Source organism: Lonchura striata, chromosome Z (genome assembly GCF_050655825.1).
Source record: "Lonchura striata isolate lonStrDom1 chromosome Z, ASM5065582v1, whole genome shotgun sequence".
NCBI classification, from domain to species: domain Eukaryota; kingdom Metazoa; phylum Chordata; class Aves; order Passeriformes; family Estrildidae; genus Lonchura; species Lonchura striata.
This window is the reverse complement of record NC_140740.1, coordinates 65,463,771-65,477,838: the sequence shown is the minus strand read 5'-3', so window position 1 is coordinate 65,477,838 and position 14,068 is coordinate 65,463,771. Positions and strand designations below refer to the sequence as shown.

Here is a 14,068-nt window from a genome sequence, read left to right as displayed (position 1 = left end):
AACAGTGAACATTGTTGAAAGTGAAATTTTAGGGTGTCATTCTCAACAAGTTAGGGAAGTATCTTAATTTTGTTTCTCTTCTGCTTATTAATAAATACCATTCTTTATTACTCTCTGAATTTTTAAATGCAAGCCTTCCATTTTCTAAATAGAATATTCCTGAAAGCAGGTGAGGAAAATGTGTATGTAGTTAGAAATATCTGTCACTACACAGCAGCCTCTTTAAACCATTGCATTGATTTCTGTTCTCATCAGTCAGTGAGACATACCAATGTGTCAGGACAGGTTTTAAACATATAAACATGTTTATGTGTGAACTCTCCTCATCAGTTTGAGGCCTTTTCTCTGGTTAAGTAAACTGCATCTCTAAACCATGGATTTTTATGATGCTGTAACTTAATTTGAACTCAGTTATGCTGTTTTAAATACCTTGGTTTAAAAAGTAACAAATCAAACTAGCCTTCTGTTTAGGAATTCCTTCACAAATCTGCTCACACAAATGATGATATATATAGCTGCCGATATTATAGAAAAGAGTATATCCAAGACTTCATGTTTTAAAGTAGACTTCCCTGAATATAAGAAAGCAAATGATAATGTGGGGTAAGGCAGTGAAAAAAACTAAAAATCAGGAGCACATTAAGTGCAAGTCTAAGGAAAAATTGTAATATATAAAGTTTCAGGTCCAGTTTCTCTGCATGGCAGGAATCTCAGTGAATTAACAGGTTTACAGAATTTAATAATTCTTTGAGAATTTAAGAGCATTCCAAAGGGGTACTAATTAAAGCTTTTATTGAAGTGTGAATTCTGAGTTTGTCTCAGAATTATAGTGTCCCCAACACTATAAATAAACACTATAAATGAAATAATGTTATTAAGGATTGTGCATTTACTTGTTATATTATAAATTGTGTAAATGAAGGAAAGTAGAAATTCAGTAGTTTATGAGCCATTCACAAACTAAAAGTACAATCAAGTATTTTTTTATTTATTTCAGTTCTGTGGATTGTCACAAAAATTGCACTTAAAGAAGCAGCTGAAGTCTCAGGCCTCTGCATTGTAGAGTGAGATTGCATTTAACAGAATAGAACTTGATGAAATAATTTCAGAGATAAATTTTTGCTTTATCATATTTGTAAAGTTTATTTATATGTGCTTATGCATTAACTCTGAAGCATTTAATATTTAGCTTGATTTTATTTTTGACTTTTTTGGGGAGGTTTTGGGATTTTTTGTTTGGTTTTGTTTTTTGTTTGGTACTTCTGTTTATTTTGTTTTTGTTTGTTTGTTTTTTGTTTTCCTGCGTGTGCTATTTCAGTAACTCTGAAATACCAACTTCTGAACGTTTGGAAACAGTGATTATGAAGACAGTGCAAAACATTTATCTACTGCCAGACAGAAGTACACAAGAAGAAAAAAAGCCCTGCAATTTGCTTCATTTAGAAGTCCAAAATGAGCAACATAATAAAAAGGTATATATTGTTTTGTTCTCCTGAGGGGAGTTTTGGAGTTTAATATTAGCACTGCTGCCCCTCTTAATTAATTTGACTCTCAATATAGAAGTGAAAACCTGCTTCCTGATATTCAGTGGACGGATTCATTGTATTTTAAAATATTTTCTGAACAGTATGTCTGCTGTCATGGATTCACCCTGGCTAAATGCCAGGCATCCACCAAAGCATCTTGTTCACCTCCCTCTGCAGCTGGACCGGGGAGAGAAAATATAACAAAGGCTTTGTGGGCTGAGATAGGGATAGAGAGAGATCAGTCATCAAATACTGCCACAGGCAAAATAAATTTGAATTAGACATATAAATTTAATTTTTTACTAACAAAATCAGAGAAGGATAATGAGAAATAAAAGAAGACCTTAAAAACATCTTACTCCCACCCCTCCTTCCTTCCCAGCTCTACCTCCTTCCCCCCAGCAGTGCATGGGGACAGGGAATGGGGGTTATGGTCAAATCACCACGTGTTGTTTCTCCACTGCTCAGGAAGGAGACTCCTTCCCCTGCTCCAGTGTGGGGTCCCTCCCACAGGAGACAGCTCTCCATGGACTTCTCTAGTGTGAGTCCATCCCATGGCTAAGTCCTCCACAAGCTGCTGCTGGAAAAGTGGGTCACTCTTCCATGGGGTGCACTCCTTCAAGGACAGGCTGCTCCGGCCTGGGTCCCCCATGGGATCCATCACAAATCCTCCCAGGAAACCTGATCTGGTGTGGGCTCCTCTCTCCCCAGGTCTGCAGGTCCCTGCCAGGAGCCTGCTCCAGCACAGGCCTCCCACGGGGTCCCAGCTCCTCTCAGGCATCCCCCTGCTCCAGTGTGGTCTCCTCCACAGGCTTTAGGTGGATCTCTGCATCCTGTGATCCTCCATGGGCTGCAGCTGCTTCACCATGGGCTGCACCATGGGCTGCAGGGGAATCTCAGAGGGAATCTCAGCTCCAGCACTGCTGGAGAACCTCCTGTCCCTCCTTCTGCACTGATCTTGGTGTTTCTTTCTTAATTATGTTATCATAGAGATGCTATCATTTCTAATTGGCCTGTGGTGGGTCTGTCTTTGAGCTGGCTCTGCTACACATGGAAGAAGCTTCAGGCAGCTTGTCACAGAAGCCATCCCTGTAGCTCCCCCACTACCAAAACCTGGCCATATAAATGAAATATATTTATGAAACAATTTGGACAGGTATGTAAGAAATTATTTAAAAATGTAAAGGTTCTGTAGAAGCTGGTGGTGCTGTCTCACAGTCCAGACAAAGACTGCCACAGACATCCCATTAAACTTTCTCTCAGTCAAAAGCACTATACAGAACAGGCTTACCTAACCCTAACAGGGAGATAGCAACACCTCTCCCTCCCTCCCTTGTAGCCAATGGTGTGCTGACTAATCAAGCATAAATGCCTCCCAGCTTGTTTGTTGTGCCCTGGACGACTTTCTCCATCTTAGAAAGATACTTTTGACTCTCTCTGTGTCCAGAAGATTCTGTCTTGAGAAAAGTATGCTTTTAGCCTCTTCCTAGCCTATTTGCATGTATTGTCTGGGATTTGAACTGCTTGTCTCATCTATATTCTGTTTTCTCACAGAAGAGGGCCAGCTGGTTTTGTCCCAGGTCTTTAGAGGCTCCATACAATCTGTAACAGATGAGTCATTCTTGGACTTTTTAATGCCTAATAGATTTTCCCTCCTCTGTTTGTCCAAATAAATCACTTAATGGAATTTTACGCATAGGCAGATATTATTATTTCTTAGTTGAAGAAATAGAATATTTAAACACTGAACAACTTGCTGCTTTTAGATAACAAGTTTCAAATTCAGTATTTTGAATGGTGGTATAACAAAGCTTGAAAAAAGATTATGTTTCCTTAGTTTCCAAAATTGTAGCACAAATGGAGACTTTCTGGTCTTGTTACATATTCTTGATTGTGTTATTTCATCAATACTTGATTGTTTTATTTTATCAATTCTTTTTGATTAAATTATCTGAAAAACATGAGAAATCTTACCCATTAATCTGTTGGTTGCACTACATAGTATGAGTAGGTGCACATGCTATATATGAAGATCTGACAAAAGTGTGCTACACCTGTTAATCACCTTCTGCTCATGAATGAGGACATACAAGGCAGGGAACCACAGGACACTCTGTCCTCTCTTCACTGGTAGTGTAGCACAGCCACGACGATTTCTGTAGGGCCTGTATTACATTCACTCTCTATTCCTAATGGAGAAGATGGATACATTCTGATAAACATTTGTAACAGTCTGGTGGAAATGAAGCAAACTCGGGAACTGTCGGGAGAGCCCTAAGCAGTTAAATATGCTTCAGTAGAACTCCCCTGTGGTGGGAAAAGGATTTGAAAACATGGTTTGTGAGTGTGAGAGAAAGTATTGCACAAATATGTAGCATTAGCAGTTGGGAACACCAGTTTTAACAGAATTCTTTAATCCATCCAGAGGATTTAAGGACCCTACTAGTGGGGCATGGTATTCTCATACAAAGAGAGGCTAAAGATATCTCCAAAGTCTTGAGCTGTGCAAGGGGTTGGAGATAAGACCATTTATGGTACAAGGACCTGGTCATTTTTTCTCCACATGGTAGGAAAATGTAACACCCTGTGCAGTATCAGCAGTTACTGGTACTCTCTTAGAACTCATACATTTATTAGAGCTGTGGCTTAGAGTGGAGATCTCAGTCTTTTTGCTGCAGTGTGGATTGTTCTCTTGTCATCTTCTGAGAGCTCAGTTCTTGGTCTTTCAAATTGTGTGGTGATTGTACTTATCTAGAATTCATGTCTAAGTTGTCCTGCAATGTCAGTAGCTTGTTCAGTGCAGTTAGTAGAGAATGTGTTGCTCTTCACTCTTTTAAATTTTCTTAACAGCTATTTTAGATATGAATATTCCCAGAAATATGTTGCATGATATGACCTAGAAATTGAAATCTGAAAACTTAAGAAACTGGAGAAATATTGCAGTATTCCTGATCAAAGTGTTTAAATATACACTGAGCATTTAATACCTAGTAAATTAGTACACAAACCCACTGACAGGCTGTTGCAAGATCTGCTTGTTTGAATTTGCATGTGTGTTTTCAGATATTTAGCTCATTATTTTAAAGTTAAATTCTCATACAATAAATGACTGTCAAACAGCATCTTTTCACTCAGTTAAAGCAGGTTTTTACTAAGTCCCTCCTAGTGAATCTACTGACTGATACGAGGTTTTTCATTACCTTTTGTTCATGTTTGCCCCTTGTATCCAACATAGCCAGTGAAACAAATTAAATGTGTTTTGGATTAACAAGGTTAACAAGACACTGAAGCCTTTATTTTTGATAATCTTACTCAGAAATTTGAGACACATGTAACTTCCAAGTCCTTGTTGATTTTGCATTGTTGCCATTTAAAAAAGCACTACATGGAGTGTTCATAAGTTGACTGTTTTATGCGTTTTATGTTTTTATAGGTCAGCCATTAATTTACCAGTATACTTACTAAGAAATATTTTAGAGGTTGCAGGAGTGTTTTGAAGGGACAAAACAAAATCATAAAATATGTTACTTATGATGATTTTGTCCATTTATTAACATGCCATTTTATGTTCAGTGAACAGAGTAAAAGGGAGTAACATCACAGTCCAGAAAGCAGGCTACTCTGTTACACTGCTGCAAGAAAAATTTAAGCCACTGCACAATCAGGTAGCTGTTGTACAGAGGGAAAAAAGACAGCAGTGGCTTCCATTAAAAATGTTTAACAAACCAATGGAAAATTAACAAGTCAGCTACATTTGTCTCATCAGAGACTTCAAGTTAAAAAACTGACCATAGAGATAAAATACTTTTCATTATAGTGTCTTGCAATGTTCACCTTAATTGTAGTGCAAATCTGTGGAATTTTGGTAACATTGATTTTTTGTATTTTAATTTATTATAGTCAAAATTGCAAAATATTATATATTACCATGCTTTGTATGGGCCAGTTATTATGTACAGATTATATTGAGGCTACTGTATCAACACAATTCATTTATCCTTTTGAACATATAGTGGTCTTCATGCTCATTTTTTACATGCATTCAAATGAATGAAGTAAATTTTACTTTTAGCCTGTGATCTGCAAACCTTCCTGAGAATCTGGTCAGTCCAAAACTTGTACCTGTTCCCCTGTGGAGAGCAGGCACTGTCTCCATACATCCCAAGACAACTAGAGTTTTCTTCCGAAGGGGACTCAGATCCGTTCCATATCTGTTTAATCCCATCTTTCTCTGTTAAGGTGAAACGCCAAAAAACCACAGTTTACGGAAATAGAGACTAGTAAAGTATTTAGTTAACAACCCAAGGACACAAACTTTCTTCTCTGCTTCAGTCTTCATTTCTTCTCAGTCCTTTTCCATCCTATTACTCCTTTCTGGTTTTCCCCATTCTCATGTATATATGTATTTTGTGTTAATCTATATGCAGCTCCTCAGCTGGAATTCTTTTCTGTTCATACTGTAGTGATTGGCCTGCCCTTTATAGAGCTGAATCAACAAACACTTATGCAGTAATTGTCTCCTGTTGGTCACACACACATCCAGCTTCCAGAATTATAGTGCTACAACAGATGGACTTGCTGGAAGGAGGCAGACATTAAAAAAGAAATCAAATCCCCTCCCCCTCAAACTTCTCTGTGTTTTTGTCTTTGCACAGAAGGCAGAAGCAGTATCAGGAGCAGCACTTTTCACTTTCTTAGGACTAGGGAACTGCTAATTTCTGGAGGAGGGAAAACTTCATTTCTGTTACTCATTTTGCATAACTATATATGTGTAATGAATTGTTTAAAAAGAGTTACCAAGATCATTGGAACCAGTCAAGATCTGCCTATCTTACAAACAGTATCATAATATAAAGTTTCACAGACAGTATAAACTTCACAGGGAACTATATGTGTAATTTAGCAAAAATGTTCTGATTTCTCAGATGTCTTCATGATTTGCCTTCCCTAGAAGACTACTCCTTAGGTGTCCATTGATGAGCAATGTGAGATATAAAATACAAAATGCTGTTATCCGGGAACTGGTTAAAAAAAAAAAAGAAAAGGGGAGGAACAAAATTTTTGTCAAGATAAGAGCTGCTGTAATGAAAAAAACTGACTAAAATAAAAATAGCATGGCTTTAAAACCAAACTCTTTTTATCACTCAGTTTTTCTAGAAGGTTTAAAAAAAAAGGTCATTGGTCTGTTTAAAGGGTGGTGCATTCTAAGCAAAAATAAATAAAGGGTGTTTCGGGTACTCATGGAAAAAATCTTTATTAGGCATGCACATTTTTTTCCTTCTCAGCAAACAATTCAAATTCCCTTTCTTACAACTAATTACTCTTCAGGTGCCATACTAGTGCTACCAAGTGGGAAATTTAAAGCAGAGGCATGGGCTACTTGCCAAGTGAAAATTAAGGAGCTAAAGAACCTACACAGTCACTGCAGGGTACACTCATGTTTTAGAGAGGGAACCCTGATTCAGACAGATCTAATGGTTCTAAAGCACACACTTCTGTGGGGGACTTGTATGGGCTGTTTTTTTTTTTTTTTTTTGTAAGTAATACTATCTAGAAGTGAAGTTTTAAGATACTGCAAGGGAAATCATATTTGTTAAGGTTTTCTGTTAATACTTTTTTTACTTTAGATTTTGGAATTTTCTTGAGAGGTAGAAGGTAAAAAACAAGCAGTCACTCAAACTATGGGAAAAAAATATTGATACAGTCTCTTGATTTGGAGAAAATCTTAAATCCTTCAAGAATGTCAAAATTACTAATATTCAAAATAAGCCTCTACAGTTAACTGCCATAGCCATAAAGTTCTGGGTAAACTTATTTACATTAATAGTGAACTTTTGGTCCTAGGCTAATGTAAGTTTAGCAGTCTAACAACTGTAAACATTAACATCATGGCTTGGACGAATTCAGCCATTTTGCCTGAATGTATCTAAGAAAATAAATCCTTTAATAGACAAGGACAGATGTTAGTGCAGTCAGTCCTTTGTTTCAGTCCCCAGGGACTCTAGAAGACCAACTCTAGATTTAAGATTTAAATGTTCCAGATGCTCATTTTGAGACAGATTTTACCGTTCATGCAACCTAAGGACTATATAGTATCTGTTGATTTTTGCATGCATGTATATGCATGGTTTTGTGTATTTTTTTGAAAATCCACCCAGATGTGCATGTAGGTGTATATTTGTCTGCTCTTAAGAGTTCAGAATTCTGGATTTAAGTTCTGGTTTTGTTTGGCTTTATAAATGCTTTGAAGTAGTGTAGATATCTGGCTTTGTTTGATTTCTGCAAAAGCAATTCCTTGCATATTTAAAAAAAATGGCTGTGAAGTGACTGCACATGTGAGAATCAACACTTGCATTCTCCAAGGATTCACATTAACACTGAGTCAAGACCATCTGTACAAGAAGTACAGTAGTTACATTTCGTTATTGGTGTATAGAAATCACAGCTGGAGCAGATAATTAATGTGGAAGTCATGGTATTTATTATTTTCTTAGTTTCTAAGAAAAGCATTTCAGAGAAATTGTTGGAAAAATTCAGGATCTTTTCTCTAAGGTTTAGTATTCCCACTACTCATTTCTATTGAGTGCTTATAAGAAGAGAGTTTTTATTGCATACAACAGCGTAATCATAATTAGTTTTATGCAGTGTCATTGCTGTGGCAAAAATCCAGACAAAGTATATGAATAAGAAATTAAAACCATAAGTAGTTTAAGTCACTAGTGCTTCTCTTATTCATGTGAAGGCTATTCAAATGTCCACTGCTCAAGTGTACCATATTTTTGCATCTCCAGTTCTCCAGTGTTTTTTCAGGTAATGTGATAGGAAAGCTGTGGGCAATACTGTGGGCAATTGCAAAGTGCCTGTGTAAGTCTACTTCGGCAGGAAAATTGAATTTCAGAGTAAGAACAAGTCAACCAGTCAAATGCTGACACATTCTTTGAAGAGGATAATGTGAAGGTTTAAATAAAGTTCTTTTTCAGTTGCCTTCCTGCAGATATATTACTACACTTTTGCTGAACTGGGAAGGTGCTTTTAATTTTTTTTCAGAAGCATAATTTAAAACTCACCCAAACTACACTTTTTTTTCTGACAGCATTTTAAATATACCTTCAAACTTTATTTTAGCTATTTGATTTTTCACTTTTCTTAAAATTTTAAGGGAACTCTTTTCCACTGAGATCGTAGTTTGTTTATCTAGTAGATTATCTCAAGCATAGAAAGGTATGAATATGAAAAGTAGAAAAGCAAAGTGCTAAAGCTTTTTATTCTTTAAAAGTTATGGCTTACTTTCCATATTCTCGTAACTATTTTTATTGCTCAGTGTATCAAAGTATTGGCCAGAGTTTGGTGTTGCATCTGCAAAACCAGCATCACAGCTTCATGTCTCTCATGCACCCAAATAAAAATAAATCAGCCAATTTAGTATTATTCAGTTGCACTGAAACAAAGAAGAAACTGATGATAAATTTAGATGCATTGGAAATTATTGGCTGAAGTATTATTTTATGCAACGATCTCATGTAAACTCTGGTTTTCATTAAGGATTTAGGATTTTTCACTCTTTAAAGATATATTATCACACTTAATATTACTATTATATTATACACACACACACACACACACACACATACATATATAACAATTCATGTACGTTTGTGGTTTCCTTAAAGTAAATTGTAAATTTTAGGAATAACTTTGAAATTATAAATGGAATTTAATTATCCTGCAGTATGTGAAACTGCTTTTGCAATTTCCCTGCATTTTGTTCATTCCAGCAAATGTGTAATTACTTGGACAGATTTTGCGGCTTTCTAGATAAATGCAGTCCAGTTAGAAATGGTTGTAAACCTATCCAGTTATTTCCTGTCAAAACACTTTTATAAATGTCCTGGTTTTATGTATTTGAAGTCTCTTACATGGATGTAGTCCAGAGAGTTTGTGTATTTTTATTAAGTTCCTGAAAGAGATTCTAAGTTTAGTGTCACCTCTTCTAAATCGAGTGTTGAATTGTCTTTTCTCTGATAGCATGAAAAGAAATTTCTCATTATGTACATTACATAATTTGAATGATATCTACAGAAGATCTGAGTGATAAAATTTTATTAAAAGTTTTAGAATTACTGAAATTCGGAAGACTTTAAGCAAAAATAATAATTCATAGAAATTAACTTTGCATAAAGTTACTGCTGCATCTGTAGCATATACAGGAATTCTGACTTTCATGTGTGTAAGTAGTAGAAGAAAGAAAAAGCAGAGATGCTGATAATGACCACATATTTTGTTAGGTAAAAAATAATCTTATAAGAATTCATATTGCTTCTGCTCTGTTAAACAATGTCCCTTTCCATTCTTATGTGGCAAAGTTGTCTGGAACCTCTTGCTTTTATCTGTCTTAAAAATAAAAACCCTGTATACAACATATTTAACACTTTTGACAAACTTGGTGCAGAATCATATCTGCAGCTTTTGACTTTCATCACAGATTATAATGAAATAACCAAAGAATTCTGTGAAGCTGTTTAGGCAAAATCTGTTGCCAAACCATGAACAGAATCAAGATTTCTCTCCCCTTCTTTAGAAGCCTATACTTGTCCTAACTACTTTTAATAAGAGTAGTTTAGGTTAATTTATGGGAACTAGAATCTTCCAGCCCAGTACACCAAAAGAAGTAAACAAAATTTCTCAAAAATATTTAAAGATCAGACCAGCAATTTTTCTATTCTACTTTTTCTTAAAATACAACAAAAGCTGAAAGGTAAACCAGAAGGGATAAACCTATTATCTACCAGGATACTGCTGACATTTCCAGAGTTTGCAAATAGAATCTAAGACAGCAGATGCTTACCTGATAATTGAAATAAGCTGTGTATCAACATGAAACTGATGTTTTCTCAAAATTAGATTGAGAAATTCTGGTTTTTACTTCTGCCATCACACTGCTTTTACCCTTGTTTATATGTGTCTTGAAATGATATCTTTGCAGGCACAGTATATAGTTAAAAGCTCAAAACACACTCCCAGTCTATGTATTCTTGAACGAAAGACTCATAGGTTTGTTCCAAACCTGAGCAGGAACATTATCTATAGGCAGGAAAAATTGTGTGTAATATACTTCAAAGCTCAGGATTTTTAAATTTCATTTTAGATTCTGGTCTCTACTTGTTATTTTTGAAGGCTTTGTATTGACAATATTGAGAAGAATAGGTTCTGCTGTGTTGTATTTTTATTATTAAACTACAACAAAATAGTTGTATTATTACAAAGTAGTTGTATTATTAAAACTTTGCTGAGCCTAATAAATTGAACATCAGGGTATACTGTCACACTTACAAAGCCTGGGAACAGAGACAGAAAATGCTCTGTGATCTCTGAGGCTAGAATTCACCTTTTTCAAGTCCTACTCCAAAATTCCACCTCAAAAGAAACAGTCAAATATGTTTACTCTAACAGTACAGTTATTAAATGGGGAAATCTGTAATGCTGAATCTGTTCATTGACTCAGTATTGCTCCTTGAGTTGACTTGGAATTAAAATAAGGAATAGCCAAGGGTAAACATGAAAGTAACTGACCTTTTAAAATGTATCTACACCAGAATGTTTTAGTTATTTTGATATTTTCCTGCATCAAAAACTTACAGTGTCCTGAAGTCAGTTTTGTTAACAGATCTGTATGTAAAATATATTTATTGTGAAACTGTGCTGTCATTATGAAACAAAGCTAAATATCTTTTTCAATTTATATTGATCTTTGCAGAAGAATTACAATAGACCTGTTGCATCATTGATGAACAGCATTTAAAGTACATTACATGTATGAAATGGGTCTCATTCATAAATTAAAAATAATAGTTGGCATGAACTAGGACTTCTAGACTTCTGCTTCTTATGATTTACACTAGACTTATGTCAAAATGAAATAACTTAGCAACAGGTAAATCCTAGAAAAATATGTTATGAATAAAAATTATGAAAACTACATGAAGTTCAGAGACTATACATACAATCAGTACAATTTATATTGGTGTATCATGTAGAAATATGAAAAAGCATTTTTCTATATTACAAGAAAGAACCTTTATTAAAAGCAGTAGCATGTTATTGTAATGTTACAGAGGTTGTACACATTTCTGCAAGTACAGCTAATATATCTATGTCCAGTAGCTTAATATAATACTGCAATGGACATTTAGATTATATAGATGATACAGAAGAACCCTATGATTTTTATGTTACTAATTTAATGCGATATGAGCTTTTTTAATTCACCTTCCCTGTGATTTGATCAAACTTTCCTTTGCATTGGCTCTTAATCTTACTGTTGGAAAAAATGCCATGAAGCAAAACAGAACTCAGTTTTCATTTTTTTAGAGGAAAAAAATTCCCAAAAAATATATAACTTAAGGCCTGGAAAAACTCAACATATACTATCATAATAGGATTTCCTTTTGTGTTCACAGGAGTGTTTTTACTGAATTCACTATGATCTGCTGATTAATTGAAGTTAAGCATAAAGCTGCACTGGATTCTTGAACCTTCTCTACCATGTATTATCTACAGATAATATATGGTTTTGTCAGAGGGTATTTATTCACCATTACATCTCACACAAAGAAGGCCACTGATTTGGGAATAATTATTCATATGTTGCCAAGAGATTACATTTCAGGTCTGGCAGGTTATATTTTCTAAGAGATTATCACAGAAAACTAGTTTGCCTTGCAGTTGGACCAGTACTCTTAGATTTGCTCACCAAAGGAGTCTATTAATTACTCATTATTAGTAACTACTGTTATCAACTATGGAAGCAATTTTACTAAACCCTTTATTCATGTGCTTATTTCCAGAGTTCAGGGAAATTTCAAGACATCCTATTTATCATGGTAAAATTAAGTTTTACTGTCTCTAATCTTGCATATAGATCTTCTTATAGTGAGGGGTTCCTTTTTGTTTTCAGCCTTTGGAGAAGGAGCAACAACAGGGGTGTAGCTGCAAATTTTGTTAATGTTCTCAGATTTAGTATTCTGATAGACTGTGAAATAACATGCAAGAAAGAGCTGCTTTGGGTTTCCATCAACCATATATCCTCCCTTGGAAGCTCCAGTTCTCTTCCTGATTTTTATGATGGATTTTTAGCTAACAGTCACTCTTTTCTCTCTTTCCCAGCCTAGATAAATGTTTTACAAATTATGTTCTTAGGAAAATTTTTCAAGACTCATGAGAAATTGGGGAGATAATTTTATATTGTGAACATTGAGTTGATTCTCCTGCACTCTCCCAATGGACTCTTCTATGTTACTTCTCCTTTCCTTTGCTCCTGTCCTAATCTGTTAAATAATTTTTTCTCAATGTAAATATATAGAACAGAAGATTGGTGGAGGAGAGTGCTTAGTATGGGTAGCAAGGTACATACATGGACTAGGGGAATTGGTGAAAGACAGTTCTTTATCTGAGGAGTTGCATTTTCTATGAAGTTGGATGAGTAGGGTCATGGGATTTCAAAAATAGCTCTGTGACTTGAAAGTATCTGAAATTTTATAAGCACATTCACTCAACTTTGTTGTGTGCCTCTGTGCAACAGTCATTGCTTATTGAAGTGTAAATATGAAATAAAAATTCAAAAATTGTCTCCACCATAGAATTTGGATTGGAGCTAAGCATTACTACATGGAACACAGTGGAGACTCAATGTCTCAAGTCATGCCTTAAGGTTAAATTGATGCATATAAGTACCATTTAATCATTTTCACTAGCTCAGAATCTCACGTACCATGAAATATATTTTTCAGTGTATCCCTCACATCAATAATAATATTATTATTTTCACCAATAATATTATTAGTTTACACCTTACATATCTATTTTATTTGGATATACTATGAAAGAAATGACCGTCTTTTTCCTGTTTGTTTTAGAAGTAAAATCTTGCAATCATTTTTTTAAAAATTAGTGGTAGTGTAAAAAATCCAAGCCAGTGCAATAGGATATCTTCAGTCATTGACAACTGCTCTTAAGCTTTCAATCATCCACCAGAGTCTGATTGAAGAGTATGGATTGTTATGATCTCACTGTGTTTTTAATGAGCAAATCATTACATCATCATGAAAACCAATATATGTTCTAGTTTCACGTTGAGTGAGGCTGAATGCCTTTCTCTCAGGAACCAGAGACTCTAAAGAAAAATGAGAGTCCTAGGAGGTAATGCTGAGCATGAACTCCTATTGCCATTTTAAAAAATACAGTCCTCAAATATATGAACTGGAATTTGTATAAGAGGAGTGGAAGGAGTATGTTTTCTTGGACTGAGATAATTGGACTGGTCTTAGAATAATGTGTGTAGTTCTAATACACAGAATCCAAATTAAACTAATTTAAAAATCATCTGAAAACTTATGGTGATGATTTTAAAGTATATTGTTCCAGAGAACAAATGTGAGGTTTTCAGAGAGCAGATTAGCAGGGTAACTCAGGTTTAAATACCTGAAAAAAAAAAATCTTATGGAGTCATCAGTCTAGCAAATGAAGGTTGAAAAAGTAGCAAAAAT

The 14,068-nt window shown here is 35.0% G+C and overlaps 1 protein-coding gene across 1 annotated transcript in view; it reads left to right on the top strand.

Moving 5' to 3' along the window:
• CNTLN (centlein) overlaps positions 1-14,068 on the top strand; it is a 218,847-nt gene that overhangs the window by 132,234 nt on the left and 72,545 nt on the right. Inside the window, 4 exon segments of the mRNA XM_085568035.1 lie at positions 1,319-1,481; positions 1,628-1,787; positions 5,100-5,207; positions 5,210-5,320. Of these exon segments, the coding sequence (XP_085424161.1) occupies positions 1,319-1,481; positions 1,628-1,787; positions 5,100-5,207; positions 5,210-5,320 (542 nt within the window).